Here is a 13,613-nt window from a genome sequence, read left to right on the forward strand (position 1 = left end):
TAGCTGTTAATTGCAACACTCTAAAAATGTAAAAATGTACCCGGTGTTGCGGAGCGACGGTTATTGCGCCTCACTTTTCTGTATAATTGCAGAAACAGAAAATATTTATCTGACACGGATACTATGTTTGATATTTACCATTGTAAACTTTCCTTATCTCATTATCAATCTGAATCTATAACTGCGCCACGTTAAGGTGGCGAAATTGCTCCTATCTTGTTTTTTTACACAGACGTTGTGGGTGCCTGGAACTCCATGCCGCGGGAAGTACTGGAAGCAGATACGATCGTGACTTATAAGGAGCGTCTGGACAAATACATGAATAGCATAGGTATAGAGGTATATGGTCCCCGGAAGGATTGGGGGTTTTAGTTCCGTCGGTTAGCATGGTCGGTACAGGCGCGGAGGGCCGAAGGGCCTGTTACTGTGCTGTAATTTGCTTTGTTCTTTGTATTTTCAACTTCCAATATCACGCCCCTATTGCGGCGCATCGACATCTGCACCAGAAATTCCCGCTTTGAACTCCACACCGGGACTTGTTGGCCAAGGAAAGTGCCTTCATAACGTGGCTAAGCAGGATATTATCAACCTGAAATTCCTGCCAATAGCAGACGGTAAGAACGGGAGGGCTTCCTTGTCAGCCAGAATTGTGTTGCAGCTGCTGCGCAACAGCCTCCTCGCGTTAAAGGCCGCCAAACGCAGGTTCCTACCACGGTCTGTGCTCCGCAGGTAGCGTGTTCCAAGGTTTCAGGGACTACCAGAGACAGGAATTATGCAATGTGTGCATTGGCCCAAGTACGACCTCTGGCCGTTTATTTAGCTACACTGAAGATTTAGCACGCCATGGAATGGAGTGGTCTGCAATGCTGTCAGAACTGATCACATGGCATCCAGCTTTTAAATTGTGGACACATTTCTAAAACGTCAAAAGTGAATGCAATTTTAACTTAATCACTTTTTGATTGAAACAATTTGAAGAGAAGAGCTGCTAATCACTATCGACCAATTAGTTATTTTATAAATGATTTCTTATGGGACATCTTGCTGTTCGGTTTCATCTGCATTATGACCATTCTTTGCTTTTTACTGAAAGCACTATGGGCAGTTTGGAAGATTGTGCTTTGACTTTACGAATACACTGCATTTTATTACACTCAAGGGAGTGGAAAATTTGGATCTCACAAACAAAAGCTCGATTAATGCCCAAAATACACGCGTGACTACCTACGCTCGGACGCACAGACACGTAAGCCCAATTCACAGTCTGCGTGCATACCCATTGAAAAAACATCCAATCAGCAATATTAAAGTGAATACATTATTAAAAAGGTGAACATAACAATGAGAAACCGTCTTGGGAGTCTCAGAAGGGGTGAAATCCACTCCTTAGCTGCTTCTATCTTTACCCATCAAACTCGTTTATCCTTCTCACCAATTACTATCCCTGTATGCATGATGCCGTGGATATGTCGTTTCATGCATTTTATACTATAGTTACGAGTTTGAGAGTGAGAAGTTGGACTCTCAGTTACTCCCAATACATAATTTCTAGATATAAGAAGCAGGGCACAATATAAATAGCCACGCATCTCACTGACAGCGTCATCCGAGCTGATAGAAGTGGCCTAAATTAAAAGATAGGTAGCATGACATTTACAGAGTGTGTATTTTGTAAACAGTTGACGCATGGACTACATCCACTTTAGCCGTAAGCCGATGGCATTTGCAATCGAGATCGAGCGATGCTGCTTGCCGCACAAAATTGTTTCCCTCCAGTCTATGAAGGCAGAACGAAGCTGCATGTGTATTTAGCTTTCAACCACAGACAGTTAGATAGGCACCTGTTCATTCATCTACAGTCAAGCACATCTACAGCAGTTTCGGATTTTCAAAGAAAAGCCATTTAAGCCTTATTCCTGAAGGATCCAGGAACACACTCTTTTGATACAAACACGCCCTGATAATTATTTGAGCACTTTCTTTCTCTTTGGCCTATTAACTATTTTGCATTTGAGGTTTTTATCTAAAATTCAAGAACTCCATTTGATATAGCGATCTGTTATCTCGAATTATCCTCAGAGGAAACACAGATCGCTCAACATCTCTGACTGCTCGCTGGTGGCTCGGCGAAGAAGGAGTCCCCGAAATCCGGTGCTGAACATTGCAGCACGTGGGGTTCCTAATGTCCGTTGACATATGTTTATGTACTGGAGTTCTACAGTTAATCTCAGATGGTGTGAGCTTAGTTTGAAATTCGTGCATGGAGAAGATCAGTTGGTTTTGTAATAGATCTTGTAACCTCGTTATGCACCAATGGACTGGGGACAGCAAAATTGCTAAAGCTCCCACCTTCAATGGCTGTTAGTGTTGCCCCTAAAATGAAATAAGTCATTGGACAAGCATGTGTTAACATTGCAAGGCGAGGTCTCGATCTAAAGCGATTGTTAGATTTTAGATTCTTTTCCCCAATTATTCTATCTACCCATCTTTCTTTTGCTCCTTTCACCCTCTTTTTATCGCAGTCTGTGATGTACTGTTGGGTCTCCAACCGCGCAATTTCCATTGTTTGGTCTACAGACAGATTCACGTTGATAGAGCATTTGTTTGTATCACAATTTAAAAGTGCTAATCCAGAATACTAACAAAAGTGTGTCGATGCACTCTCGCGTTACTTGGTTTTGACATATAGTTGATGCGAAGTATGGGCATTGTCAATGTTACTGTACACAATGAGGATGCCTAAGAAGTCGGAACTTCTCCTTGTCAAGCTTCTTCAACAGTTGAAATGTTGGTTTGTTGGAAGCGCTTTTTGCCCAGCAAGGCATTGACGCCAAACCCAGTTCACTCTTTGACCTGATTGTTTCCAAGCCAGAAGGACGCAATATAAACGCTGTTCTATCCGGCCTACCTGACATAACCGTAAGAGCTGGAACTGAAACCCAAATGCTTTTTAGCACAAAGTTGGTCAAAATACAGTACATGTCATCTCCAGTTGTTATGAATGGCTTGAGTTATGCAGCAGGGATGAAGCTAATGCGCAGATAAATCTAAACCTTTTGAACATGTAGCTTTAGCTGGAACATCACTTGGTGCATCTATATCTACCAGCTAAACACCAACGATTCCCCTATTACAACATTCAATTATCTCTTCAATTATTTCAGAGTGTTGTCCTCACTTCGGTACCTCAAGTCTCTTCCATCATGGACCAGTCTTGTGTGGCTTAATGCTTTTCATGTTTTGGCTTTTGGCATCCAGGTGGCATTGCAAGGTTATACAGGCTGGTGATTGCTTGTTTTTCTACAAATGTTACCTGTTGGCTTGTAAAATCTAGGATATTGACTTAAAGATGTTGCAGTGTAATGTGCCTCCAGGTCAATATGGTGTGATATTTACAGAAGAGATTGGAGGTGATTGCATTCCCTTGACGTTGCTACTCTCATCCTGTTCAGTGGCGGGGATCGTACTGCTGTAACGTGCTGGCCAATAACATCGCCCTTACAAAACGTCGAAAGTAGCTTGCGTGTCTAGCCGGATGCTGCTCTGAATTTCCATCACAGTGCGCGTTTCACATCGGCTCGTGCAGCCCAGCCAACTGCACTACATTTAATCAATCAATCTGAAATTTCACTTCCGTGTATGTCGCTTCATTTAAAATAAATATCCTAAAATTCATAATGTGCGACTGTGAGACATATGAGAACTGCATGTGTTAAATTACTTGCTGAATTCGAGAGAGGGAATCAGTTTTGACAACATGATACTTCATGACACAATGATAATGAACTCCTAAGTCGTAATCTTTCCTAGAATCGTATAGACATGTCTGTTATTAAACAACACATGATTATTCAGTGTTCATGTTGTAACAATGCGAACCTAAGTTCTTATGTAATGGTTTCTGGAAATACATTGGTGGCAACGATTTACATTGACGACAACTATCACTATAATTAACCGTGTTATAACATTGCGCGCCGAAACGTTATTTATGCATCCGCAGCTCTGAGGTGCCTGTTAAGTCCAATGATATTATGAGTTGAACATGCCCACAGATGCTGACAGATTGCAACCTCTCGGACACAGATAGGCATAGCAACAGCCGAGTTGTTATGTGGTGTGGGATAAATCGAGATGAAAGGTACTGCCTTAACTATAGACAATACAAAACTCATGACGCAGATATCTCTGTACAAAGACATAACATTTATTCAAAACAAAAACAAGCAGCTGCAAGGAGATCATCAAAAGGGTTAAGTAGCTCTGAGATAGAACCTCTCTGGTGAATCTAATGTATACAGTCAAAAACTGATAAATTACAGTTTTTCTTATCAATCATTCCCGCCTTATATTAGTTTTAAATCAATTACATTTAATATACATTCATCAATAATAATCCAAAAAATTCACCTCAGCCAATTGCATTTTACCACCCAGCGTGAAGATATCTCATTCGTCAATTTAATCCGAATTTAATCTTAACTCTCATCTTGACTAAAGTCACTTCCTTGTTGTCTGGTTATCCTAAACGCTTACTTCAGAGGTCAAAGTGGACGTTCCCACCGGATCATTGAGAAATTGGATTGACATGTGATCCCGTGTCCCGGCACGACCCATCTTAAGGCTAGACAATGATTAAACCTACTCATGTTGCAATATGTGTTCCCGCATAAGAAACTTTCCTGATATGAACTTTACTAACTACGGGTTCCCAGGCCTTTGACTCTAAACTATTCGTCTTTACTATCATCCCTTGCGGTAACCTGCTTTCGCCTGAAGAGAACGATGATTTAGACAATACTTAAAATACATTAAAATACCAGTATATATGTTGTAAAATCATAATTACTTCTTTAACTTTCTTGCTGATTTCATATATGTGCAAACCATTCCATCATTAACTTATTAATATGCTCCAAAATCATTTAACTCTTTACTGGTAGTCCTGTCAGTGTCTTATTAAAAACCTTATTAACTGGTTCGAAATTTCCCACATCATTAGGTCTCCCCTGAACAATTATTTTTAATCCTATTGCCTGTCCCTTTGCCCCACCCCCCGCCACCCCCCGAACATCATGAATTTTCTATATCGCATGGCTCCAACTATTTGCCCCTTTTCCCGTTGTTGTGTTGTGAATATATTAACCAGGAAACTTTAGCTAATTTCTGCAGACTGTTGAATTCAAGACCCGTTCCTCCTGAAGTCTTCCAAACCGTGCTCGTACTTTGCTTCCTCTGATAATGGGATGATTGTTGTTTTTGTGTCAGTCGAATTACTATCAATAGTAACCGCCTCTTGATTATTCTTGTTTTCCATCTGACGCGTTGTAACCCCGATACTGAACTTGCCCGTGAATTGCAGTTTCTGAATATAAAGGAAGTTGCAACACATGGTGCATGTGGCATTGAACGTGGTCTTTTGTGACCCTTACTTTCACAATTACAGACGCCCATAAAACACACCAAGTTGCATTGGAAAGCTCAAACGATTCCGCAAAAGTATTTAATCAAGTACGATGTATTATGGAACTTGAAATATACCTTACGAAAGAAGTTTGAAGTTGCCTTGAGTTTTGATGTGACACGGGTTAAATCATCTACCTGAAGCATACGCCTTCTGCTTACTCTTTAAACTCGGCCGATGGCACCAGAATCATAAGAGTATCGTCTCATACGTCTTCACCTCACTGCCCATCAGGATTTACGTTGCGTTATTTCTGCTCAGATCGAGACTTTCGTGTTATCTTCATACGTCCAGTATCTATCGCTAAAATGGCATCGAGGACTGTGCTTCAGAGTGCACAGGTCATCTGGATTATCTTGACTGGTATTTACTATCGTTCACTCCTTGTCTTTACGTCTGTGTCTCGCTCTCGCTCTGTCTTTTTTTTAATAAGTAAAACGAATGTTCATTTTTTTTTCATAGTTGCTGCCAATCCTCTGATTGAAGTGACCCAGGTCCCTGAAAATATCTATTCGATAATCGGGACTAATATTGCATTTGACTGCACGTTTCCTACTTCTCAAGACGATTTAGATGTGAACATTCATTGGTGGAAACTTGGCGAAAAGGATTTGATGCGGCCAGGATCAGATAGCAGGAAATGGTTTGCCACTGGGAATGGAAGAGCTTCCTTTAAACTCCTGAATATCAGTATTCAGGACTCTGGAGTCTATTACTGCGGAGTGACACTTCAGGGAAACTGGTTCACAAATGGAAGTGGATCAACGCTCGTCGTCAGTGGTAAGAGAAGTGTTAAGACGCTAGGCTGCATAGTCTCAAGTTTATTCAAATAAATAATGAAGATTAGCATCCCTTCAGCGTTCGCTTGGTCGATTCTTAAATAGTTACATTGGAAATTAATTGCTCCAATAGAAAGATTCTAGGCATGAAATAAAGATGCTCTTTTCACCTTCTTAGTTGCTTCGGTAATCATTATTTCTGCTCTTTCATGCGTTCAAACCTGCACAGGAACCGTTTTCAGGTCATTCAAGTGCGGATGCAGATTGTGAAACAACTTGAATTAATTTCGGTACAAATAATATTTCGAATAGTTTAAAATAGTGCTTATTATCAAAAAATAAACATCATGATACAAGTGTTCTTATTGAGTCCAATGACAACCAGAACACAAATCATACTCTTCCTGCTTTATAGCGAATGTCTATATAGAGCACGTGGTGTTTCCAAGAGTTTTACAAGCGTATTTCTGTTTTAATGTACGACCCTAGCAGCAGATCTGCACACAATATTCCATAAACAGAAAGGAGAAACTATCAAATAATTACTGACAGTGTTTCGGGGAATACTTACTAGCCAAGAGAGGGGACGATGTCAATGTATTTCTCTGACTAGTGCTGGGGCTACGTAGAGTTTATCTCCTCCGAAGCACTGCACTTTTTGAAGTGCAACACTCCCTCCGTAATATACTAAAGAGTTTGCACTGATTATATTCTCAGATGAGGGGAATACAGCGTGGAACTCAGAACTTTCTCAGACTTAAGGGTGCCGCCATTGACCTATGGAATTCACCATGTGCTCCAAGTCTGAAGAATCAAGTTCTCAAATGCTTGGCTATCATTCAGTTCTTTATTCGGTAGCTTTGATCACTTCCTGACTGACTAACGCAATAACCTGAATCTTCCCAAATCCCGTCAAAAACGAATATGCCACCGGTACAGAAATTGATAAATCTATACCTGAGTTGTGCAAAGTCTATCCGTCGCAGTTCTTAAACTTCAGATACACCTTGCACGCTGAATTAAACAGTGAAATGAACGTGTCGCCTTTTGTTCAATCCAAGATTGAAATTTTGTTGTTTTATTACGAACCCACAATAGAACTATGTCGTCCCCGTTTAGCAATCGGAGTGTAGTCCAGAAGAGGATGGGTGATGTGTATGGGGTGGGATCACAATTCCTCCGCTCATTGTAAGTAGCGACATAGTCTGAGGGCCTTCTGGAAGTTTCATTCGGTTGCTAATTGAGAGCAAATAAACTTTTCACAAAGGCATTTCCCATTCACTACAAGAGCAACCCCAACGCTTCATCCGTGCTTTTGCGCTCTTCTTCCTAACCAGGCAAACAGGAAAGTCAGATTCGAGAACTACACAGTGCAATTGCACCGAGTTCATAAGATCTGGAATGCACTACCTGAAAGCTGGTTAGAAGCGAATTCAATAGAAATTTAAAAGGAGATTTGATATGTACTTTAAGTGGAACATTTGCTGCGTTGGGGTAAGAGCCGAGGCGTGAAATTAATTGCATATTTCTTGCAAAGAGCCACCGCAGGCACAATAAGCCGACTGGCATTCTTTACACTCTATGATGCAATAATCTACAATAATTATAGAGCGATATTTTAATTCCAACAGTAATAAACAGATTGATAGCTCTTTAAGCTGTTTTAGCTCAAATTGAATAAAAGTGAATGCTACTCTACAGAATATACTATATTTTATAACTTTATTTCTCGATCTTTCGCCAGCTCTCCCAACTCCCGTGACGATTGTTCCCAGCGCATCTGCAAGCAATGTACCCGGTTCTTTGACGCTCGTGTGCGAGATGGCTTCATTTTACCCGGCGGGTCTAACTATCATTTGGTACAAAAATAACGGAAGCATTGAGAATGGAATTCACACCACCAAACAACTCAGCAGAACTGGAATGTATGAAGCTTCCAGCTATTTCGAAGAGGCACAGCCTGTCCAGGGAGGGACTGTTTATGTCTGCCTAGTTTCTGATGCCGCTCTCCAGATTCCGGCTATGGCAAGTTACATAGTTCCCAATTGTAAACCAGGTATGATATTAGTTTTTATAGAAAAAAATGACAAGGCAAAAAATTCGAACGTTATTGAAAGTGAGCGAACTGTATATTTCACCGTAGTGACGGCGGTGGCAATAAAATGCAAAATACATTTGTAAGATAAGGTCAATATTTAAAGTAGTGAAATGTATTCTTTGTTTCCACGGCCTTTACTTTTCCATTTTGAGACCGACCAGCTCCTCGGAGTAGCAACAACTTTTTAAATGCAGGAAACTTCCATCTATGGTCGGGAGTGAAAAAGCGGTTTCGGTTGGGCCAAATACCAGCCAAATGATTTGGAATTTAAATGGTGTGTTGGCACCGTGGGTAAAGTTTTACACTTACATTTTGTGGAGAAAAATAACATGCCTACTCTTACCTGGAGAGAAATCCTTAACATCGAGAAGTCATGATACAACTCCACATAATGCCAAGGGGAATTAATACTTGAATTACCGAATTTAGTAAAACAAAAATATTAATATTTTATTGCAGCGATAGTAACCGAGTGTGAAAAAAATACCGGGACTAAGTATCGGTGAGGCGATAGTTAAAAATAATTTTCCCATTCCGCCCACCATGGGAATCGTAGCCGGCGAGGGGCGGACCATGGGAAGGTCCGTTAACCTCGGCCGCGATTTTCCGTTTTCGGGGCGAGCACAGCCGGAAAATCGTCGCCCCCTGAAATTCGTCTTGAGCGACAGCGCAAATTGGACGACAACTAGTCATTGCAGTTTTTGCACCTCTCCTGATAACCTTTGTTCTTTGTTTGTTCTTTGTTTGTTCTTTTAGTTTTCTACAGGTTAAATGGTGCGATGTGTCACTTCCCCATCCTAACATGCATCGTTTAGTTTCAAATAGCGGGAAATGAATTTTCACCAAAAAATATTCTGATTCCCCAGTATGAACAATTCGGCAATTTTCGGCAAAGCAGCCAGCATAATTAAAGACCCCTCGCACCCCGGACATTCTCTCTTCCAGCTTTTTCCATTGGGAAAAAGATAAAAATATCTGAGGTCACGTACCATCCGACTCAAGAGCAGCTTCTTCCCTGCTGCCGTCAGACTTTTGAATGGACCTAGTTTGCATTAAGTTGATCTTTCTCTACATCCTGGCTATGACTGTAACACTACATTCGGCATTCTCTCGTTTCCTTCTCTATGAACGGTATGCTTTGTCTGGATAGCGTGCACGAAATAATACTTTTCACTGTATGCTAATACATGTGACAATAATAAATCAAATCAAATCAAATAAAATTCTTCAATATCGGGATCTCTTTGCGGTTGTAACTGCAGATGACACATCCACAGCTCCAAGTTTGGAAGTTTTGTCTATCTTTCAGGTCGCGACAGTACCTCGTCCTCATCTTATTTACAGATTTTTGGGTGCGCAGGCTTCACAATGATGGTTTTGCTGCTGCTGATCATCATGAGAATGCTGGGCAACTATAAAGGTAGGATATCGTATTAGAACGTAATTAAAATATAAATCAGAAATAACAGGCAGCAGCCAGTAAGCAGCAAAAGACGATTGATCCACTATGAACTCAATTTTCCACTGGCACTGGAAGCTTTCAGTTGGTTGTTGGGTTTTTAAATTTGTCTGCGATATTGATTCGAGTATTTATTTCAGATTGGTATGCGTTTAAATATAGATTGTGTTTTCAGAACGCAACCTCCCAACACATCCCAATTCAAAAATGTCCTCTCTGACACACTCCGAGAATAATTTATCCAATATTGTTTCCCCATCATTTAGGCAGAGATTTCTTTTTTAAAAATGTAGTGAATAGCTTTGCATTAGCATTTGCCATCCAGCATCCCTCGCGCAGACACAGGTAGCGGAGTTTAATGATGCTTTCTTGTCTTATCCTCACGGAAATTATCAGTTTATTTGCTGAATCATATTATGCATCATTGACAATGACGTTTTGGATTTTGCGCTTTAGCACGCAGACAGAGAACAGATGAAGCAAACAGCCGTGACAAATCTGTAAGTTAAAAACACTCTTCTGACCGATGTCTTAAATGCAATGTGCACATTTTATATTGAGCTGAGAACATCTGAAATTTGGGACTGTTGTCCTCTAAGATTTTGCTGGCTCTACTGGAAATAAAAAGAATTGCAGCATTTGCTAATTTCTGCTTTTATGTTTCATGTTAGTCTAGTTAGTGCCAAACAGAAGTTTTACGTTTATGATCCGCACTTGGGGCACTCAAAGTTAGTTTAGTCGAGGTCTTGGAGGCGGATGCAGCATTAGCATTTCAGAGTTTCAGCCTGTTTCTGGCTGTTAAATTCGAGCTTTTGTATCGAAGTTCACCTGAAAATACTTCTGCTGGATGGAGCTTGCAATATGTCCTCTGTTGCAACAATGGCAATCCTTCGAAGGGACTCATCGGTTGTTCATTTGGACGAGCTGTGGTCGTGAAAGACGCTCAGTAAATTTTTTATCATTTTTCACATAATCGCTGGCTGAAAATATTACTCATGGCTTGGAATTAGGTTGAGGTTCATTGGATCTCATTAATAATTAAGTCTCTAGATTGCTAATTTCGGCGAAGGTTTTAGTTTTGAGGATCAACTTGACACACGAGGTATTTTTAATCTAAAATCATGAATATCTGATTGAAAAATTGAAATTTTGAAGCTCTTGCGCCAATAAATGGGGAAATTTATTTCCACTGACAATGAGTGGGTTATGAGAGGATGTAATCGAACATTATCACCAGAAGAACAGAGAGGTAGGAGAATCTTTCTCAGTCAGAGTGCTAGAGCATGCAATTCCATACCGGAACTGCTGGAAGCATAATTCATACAAAAAATTACAAGAGAAAGTGATACCTATTTCAAAAACAAAATAAATAATTTGGTGTGGGGGGAAAATACAGGTGTATGGGACTAAATAGAAAACCCGCTCCAAGGACAGGTACAAGAACAGGTATGCAAGATTCTCAGTTTCCAGTGCTACATCAAACAATTGACTTGTGAAATAGTGAATGCAATGAACATTCCTATAGTCTATCCTTCACAACGTTGCAACCATTTTGAAACGAAATCAGCAGCCACAGTGAAGTTGGGGTAAAAAACATATTTTAGGGGACAAGACATCAGTTGAAAGAATTTGCCTAATTTGGTGACCTAACATGTAAATTCGCTAACCTAAAGACGACTCAAATATTACTATGAAATCACTCCGTTTTATTATGTATTCTGTGGATCAATGAAGTTAACACCTCACTTTACAAAACATCTCTTTATAGACCTCGCAAGACGCATTTGATAACCCGCTGACTTACGCAGAAGTCGAACTAATTGGTTCTTAGAAAAAGGAAGTCCTAGAGGCAAGGAAAAGAGCGTAGAATGCGCAGCCACGTGGAATGTACGACAAGAAATATAAGTGCCGAATGTCCACACACAACCAAATTTCAATTAATGCGAATACTCGCCTTTTACTTTATTTCTTTACGCCTTTTACGTTACGCTTGCAATTACGGCAGAGTTCTCACTAGAGCAGAACAAAGCGGATGTCAATAATTTACTGTCAGTGAATGTCCGCTTCAGCTTAACGTGGCTTGTAAGGTAATCAAAGACTGCAATTTGCATGGAATCATAACGTGATGGGAACGTCCCCTTCTCGGTTGTTACCCTACTTATAAAATTCCTTGGAAAAGGTTATGCCTCGCTAATAAGCGTTTTACTTTATTCTTACTGCTAAACACCCGAGCTCATCCTGAAATCTGAATCTTATATTTTTGTGGAATATAAAATTTCACCAACAAGTTAAAAATGCCATACATTTAAAAATATTTTAAAGTTTTACCTTGTATCTGAGCCCAATCATGACCGTTAATTTTGTTGTCTGCAAATGAAAAAGAAAAATTAATCTTCCTGGTTTGTTGTGTGTGAATAATTCAGTGTGGTGGGCTGCTTACTTGTTTGTTTGCATTGCCAATGATACAGCAAAAGGTATTTCCCTGACTTGACCTTGGATGTAAACTACCATCGACGAAGAGGGATGTTATGCAACAGAGATCGCTGCATCTTTTTGGGCAGCATTCTTTGAGGTCAGAGACCAGAACCATTGCTTTGGTGCTGACTAGAAAACTCACTGCGATAACACATCTATGTCCAAACACGATAGTGGCTCAGGAAATGCTTGTTATTAATGTGAAACTTGCGAGCTACACCAACGATTACAATTGACTGCAAAAGATCAGCATTGCTGCTGCATTGGTAACCCAGAGATCCAGGGTAATGCTTCGGGTATCTAGGTTCAAATCCCACCAAGGTAGATGGTGAAATTTGAATTCAATAATCATCTGCAATTAAAAGTCGAATGATGACCATGAAACGATTCCTGTAAAAGCCCACCTGTTTCACGAATGAACTTTAATCCCCAGGAAAAAGAAGCATGCTAAGAGGAGGACGAGGCAACCATGACTAACGACGGAAGTCAGGGGCATTAAAACATACAATATGGCGAAGATTAGTAGGGAGCCAGCGGATTTGAAAGCCTTCGCAAACAGAGGACAACTAAAAAAGTAAAAAAGGAGTAGCAGATAAAATATGGGGATAAGCTACCAGTGATTTAAAAGAAGATTGCAAGAGGTATTTTTTTAGATATATAAAGGTGAAGAGAGGGGCAATAGTGGACAATGGGCCATTGGAAAATGAAGCCGGAGAAGTAGTAATGGGGAACAAATAAATGCTGAAGGATCTGAACAGGCACTTTGCATCAGTCTTCACGGCGGAAGACACCAATTACGTTACAAAAATTCAAGAGAGCCAGAGGGCAGAGTTGAGTATGGTGGCCATTACTAAGGAGAATGTGCTCGCGAAGCTGAAAGGTCTGAAGGTCGATGAATCACCTGGACCAAATAGACTACACACAAGAGTTCAGAAGGAGATAGCTGAAGAGGAGGTATTAGTGGTGATTTTTCGGGAATCACTTCAGTCAGAAAGGACCCCAGCGGACAGGGTAATCGCTAATGTTGAAGAAGGGAGGCAGAAAATGGGAAATTACAGGCCTATTAGCCTGACCTCAATCGCTGGCAAGATTTCAGAGTCCAATATTTGGATAAGATTTCAGAATATTTGGAAATGCAATGTAATATGGGGCGAAATCATCATGGTATCATCAAGTGAAGATCATGCCTGACAGATCTGTTTGAATTCCTTGAGCAGGTAACGAGCAGGTTAGACGAAGGAGAGACAGTTGATGTTATCTACTTGGATTTCCAGAAGGCCTTTGATAACTTGTCACACAGGAAGCTGCTGAGTACGATAAGAGTCCATGGTGTTAGAG

The 13,613-nt window shown here is 40.5% G+C and overlaps 1 protein-coding gene across 1 annotated transcript; it reads left to right on the forward strand.

Annotated features, from left to right (window-relative positions):
• Window positions 1-5,369: 5,369 nt before the first annotated feature.
• LOC144492299 (tapasin-related protein-like) lies at window positions 5,370-12,196 on the forward strand. The gene is made up of 6 exons (XM_078210287.1): window positions 5,370-5,827; window positions 5,927-6,244; window positions 7,988-8,299; window positions 9,651-9,761; window positions 10,257-10,300; window positions 11,569-12,196. Exons 1-6 carry the CDS (start codon window positions 5,773-5,775, stop codon window positions 11,629-11,631), a joined length of 903 nt encoding a protein of 300 aa, XP_078066413.1. The 5' UTR covers window positions 5,370-5,772; the 3' UTR covers window positions 11,632-12,196.
• The last annotated feature ends 1,417 nt before the right edge of the window (window positions 12,197-13,613 follow it).

The sequence above is a fragment of the Mustelus asterias genome, chromosome 4 (assembly GCF_964213995.1).
Source record: "Mustelus asterias chromosome 4, sMusAst1.hap1.1, whole genome shotgun sequence".
In the NCBI taxonomy this organism is placed as follows: Eukaryota; Metazoa; Chordata; class Chondrichthyes; order Carcharhiniformes; family Triakidae; genus Mustelus; species Mustelus asterias.

Excerpts from the sequence above, each read along its gene's own strand:
- LOC144492299 (XM_078210287.1), top strand. The coding sequence starts at position 5,773 with ATGGCATCGAGGACTGTGCTTCAGAGTGCACAGGTCATCTGGATTATC. Across the intron at positions 5,828-5,926 it reads CATCTGGATTATCTTGACTG|TTGCTGCCAATCCTCTGATT; the intron begins GTATTTACTATC and ends TTTTTTTCATAG. Across the intron at positions 10,301-11,568 it reads CAAACAGCCGTGACAAATCT|ACCTCGCAAGACGCATTTGA; the intron begins GTAAGTTAAAAA and ends ATCTCTTTATAG.